Source organism: Chrysochloris asiatica, unplaced genomic scaffold (genome assembly GCF_000296735.1).
Source record: "Chrysochloris asiatica unplaced genomic scaffold, ChrAsi1.0 scaffold00179, whole genome shotgun sequence".
Lineage (NCBI taxonomy): Eukaryota > Metazoa > Chordata > Mammalia > Afrosoricida > Chrysochloridae > Chrysochloris > Chrysochloris asiatica.
Genome location: NW_006408697.1, coordinates 2,267,862 through 2,270,854, shown reverse-complemented (window position 1 = coordinate 2,270,854; position 2,993 = coordinate 2,267,862). Strand labels below are relative to the sequence as shown.

Sequence of the window (2,993 nt, the reverse complement as noted above, 5' to 3'; positions counted from 1 at the left end):
AGATCTGTGTTGGAATAAATGCAGCCAGAGTGCTCCTTAGAGGCCAAGATGGCCAAACTTCGTCTCTCATACTTTGGACATATTATCAGGAGGGACCAGTCACTGGAGAAGGATATCATATTTGATAAGGTGGAGGGTCAGAGAAAAAGAGGAAGACCCCCAGCGAGATGGATTGGTCATATGGCAGCATCAATGGGCTCAAGCGTGGCAACAATTGTAAGGTTGGCCCAGTACCAGGCAGCATGTCATTCTATTGTGCATAGAGTCGCTATGAGTCGGTACCGACTCGATGACACCTAGCAACAGCAACAACAACTTGAGCAAGAGGTGTGTCCTTGTTCATTCTAACAATGCATCAGGTGCCCCTGTCAGGTTCAGAGCACATGCAGTCCCCACTTCGTTTATAGTCTTAGTGTAATTTTTAAATGTTGTTCAATTGCATTTGTGTTCACTATATAAACGTAATGAGTTAATATTTAATTTCTTACAAGTAAGCAAGTATAATACATTAATGGTAATATAATATTTTTCTGTAACTTTTTAACCAAAAGCCTTTGCAAACATGATGTTTCTTTGCTAATGTAGTTTTCTGATAGTGGTTGAAATGTACTTTGTTAGGTCTTCCCAATACCTTTGGTGGCTATGATGAGACCCCTCAAGCGATGGCCATGCACCTAAAGGTAGGGATTCTTCTTTGACTGGAATTCTCAAGAGACAAAGGGCATTTTAGATTTAGAATACTTAGAAACAGAATTTCCACCAAGAAATCTCATTGCATATATAGCAAACAAAAGTGTAGGTATTCTGATTAAGGTGTAGTATGGGAGGCAAGGGCTCCCTGTTAACACCCTTATACCTTATCAGCACCAATGACTGTTGGGAAATGCCTCATGGGATCCACCCCAAATGAGCTGAACCTGCTTCTTCATTGAATCATTGTTTCCTCTGGAGCTCTCCTACATGGTATAGTGTTTCCACTGAGTCTGGACTCATAGCGACCCTGTAGAGGGTTTCTGAGGAGTGACTGGTGGGTTTAAACTGCCAACCTTGTGGTTAACAGTCCAGTGCTTATCCTACAGCACTACAGCATGTCCCACTGCTGGAGGTGGATAGATGTGCTACCTGCCCCTCCTGACCACCTGCACTGGTCTCCGTCTCCTTGTAAGCCTCACCCTCTTTGAACCCTAGCGCGTTGGACTCCCCACCTCATTATCCCTCCTTGTTGCACTCGTTATCTGCTTACCTCTCCACGGCACACCATTACCACCAACTACTTACCTCTCCGCCTCACACCACCACCACCACCTACTTTCTTCTAGATCTCTTTTCCTCATTTCTTAAATTTTTAGCTCTGACTCAGTGGTGCTTTCTCCTAAATGGTTTCATACTTATTTCCTAGAATTTGGGTCACTTATGAGGATAATCTTTTCAGTACCCTGGCTTTGCAGTCTCTTTCCTTTCCCTGTCAGTCACCCTGCCTTCTCCTCAGCCAGTGGTGGCTCTCTGGACCTACACCCCACACGGTAGCCTCTTCCATATGTAACTTGACTCTTGGAAATGTGATTTAATTTTTTGAAATTTTAATTAAAACTTAAATTATTAAACTTTGCTAATTTAATATTTGAAAGTACGTGATTAAATTATAGTCATTCAGTTGAGCCAGTAAGTAAACCAATCTTTAACCTGATCAGATGGGCAGATAAATCTCCCTTGCATTTAATTAGTATAAAATTTCATGGTATCTGAACAAGTCTGTGTTTTTGACCTTAGATGTGTTGTTGATAAGTGCCATCGAGTTGGTTCCAACTCATAGCAACCCTGTATTAGGGTTTCCGAGGAGCAGCTGGTGGGCTTGAACTGCTGAACTTGTGATTCACAGTTCAGTGCTGATACTACAGCGCCACACTACGAGTCCAACCTTAGCTGCAGGGCATGTCAGATGTTACATACAGAGTTAACTGTATATAGCTCTCTTCTTAATGCCAGCTTAGTTCTTCAGGAAACCTAGATATTTTCCCTGGTGAATCGGTAGTGTGCAGTGTGGAATTCAGATGAACTTTCTGAAGCTTGCTTTTTCTAAATGCAGGACTTCGCTATGGATGGCTTGGTGAATGTAGTTGGTGGGTGCTGCGGGACAACGCCCGATCACATCAGGTAATGATCATTGCTGAAAGATTTGAACTCTATGAAAAAATTCTAAAAACAAAAATAGAGTATTAAAACTAACTCTATGTGCCTATCACACAGTTTCATAATATTTTGTATTTTGCCATTTCAGTTTTATGTATCTCTCACTTTTCCCTCCTGGAATATTTTAAAGCAAATGTATGGTTATCCGCTCAGCTACTTAACAGTAAGGTTTGCAGTTTGAACTCATGAGCTGCTTCATGGGAGAAAGTTGTGCCAGTCTGTTTCCGTACAGATTGTTGTTGTTGTTGTTAAGTGTTGTCAAGTCGGTTCTGACTCATAGTGACCTTGTATATGGTTTCTGAGGAGCGGCTGGTACAGCCTTGGAAACCTAATGGAGCAGTTTCACTCCATGTTGTATTTGAATTAAGACAATGGCAATGGCTTTGGTTCTTTTTTGATTATATATAAAAATCTATCCTTAAACGTAGAGGTAATGTTGAAATGCTCAAGGAGGGACAGCTCATGTTTCTTGTGGGGAACAATACATGCTTCCATTGCATTCTCCTGGGAAGGAAAAGGCAGTGACTTGATTTGCCCAGCACACAGTCAGAGCTGAATAAATGGGTTTGGGTGTTTGTTTAAAAGAAACATGAAATAAGCACAGTTTTAAGTATGTATTTAAGTCCTTTTGACTTTGTGCCTTACTGGAGGATTGAAATTCAGAAAGCTAGATCATGTTTTAGGAGTATTTGTTTTCTTCCCCCCTAGAGTGACCTATGGTCAGATTTTGAGTGAGTCACGTACCTATTCTGTTTGTATGCAAGAATGAATATTGAATTACATAATATTTCCTTAATATATTT

At 41.0% G+C, this 2,993-nt stretch overlaps 1 protein-coding gene across 1 annotated transcript in view; it reads left to right on the top strand.

Annotated features, from left to right (window-relative positions):
- The window catches only part of MTR (5-methyltetrahydrofolate-homocysteine methyltransferase), a 170,889-nt gene that overhangs the window by 55,803 nt on the left and 112,093 nt on the right, over positions 1-2,993 (top strand). Inside the window, exons 9-10 of the mRNA XM_006872011.1 lie at positions 619-680; positions 2,087-2,154. Coding sequence (XP_006872073.1) covers positions 619-680; positions 2,087-2,154 — 130 coding nt within the window. The remainder of the gene's footprint in view (positions 1-618; positions 681-2,086; positions 2,155-2,993) is intronic.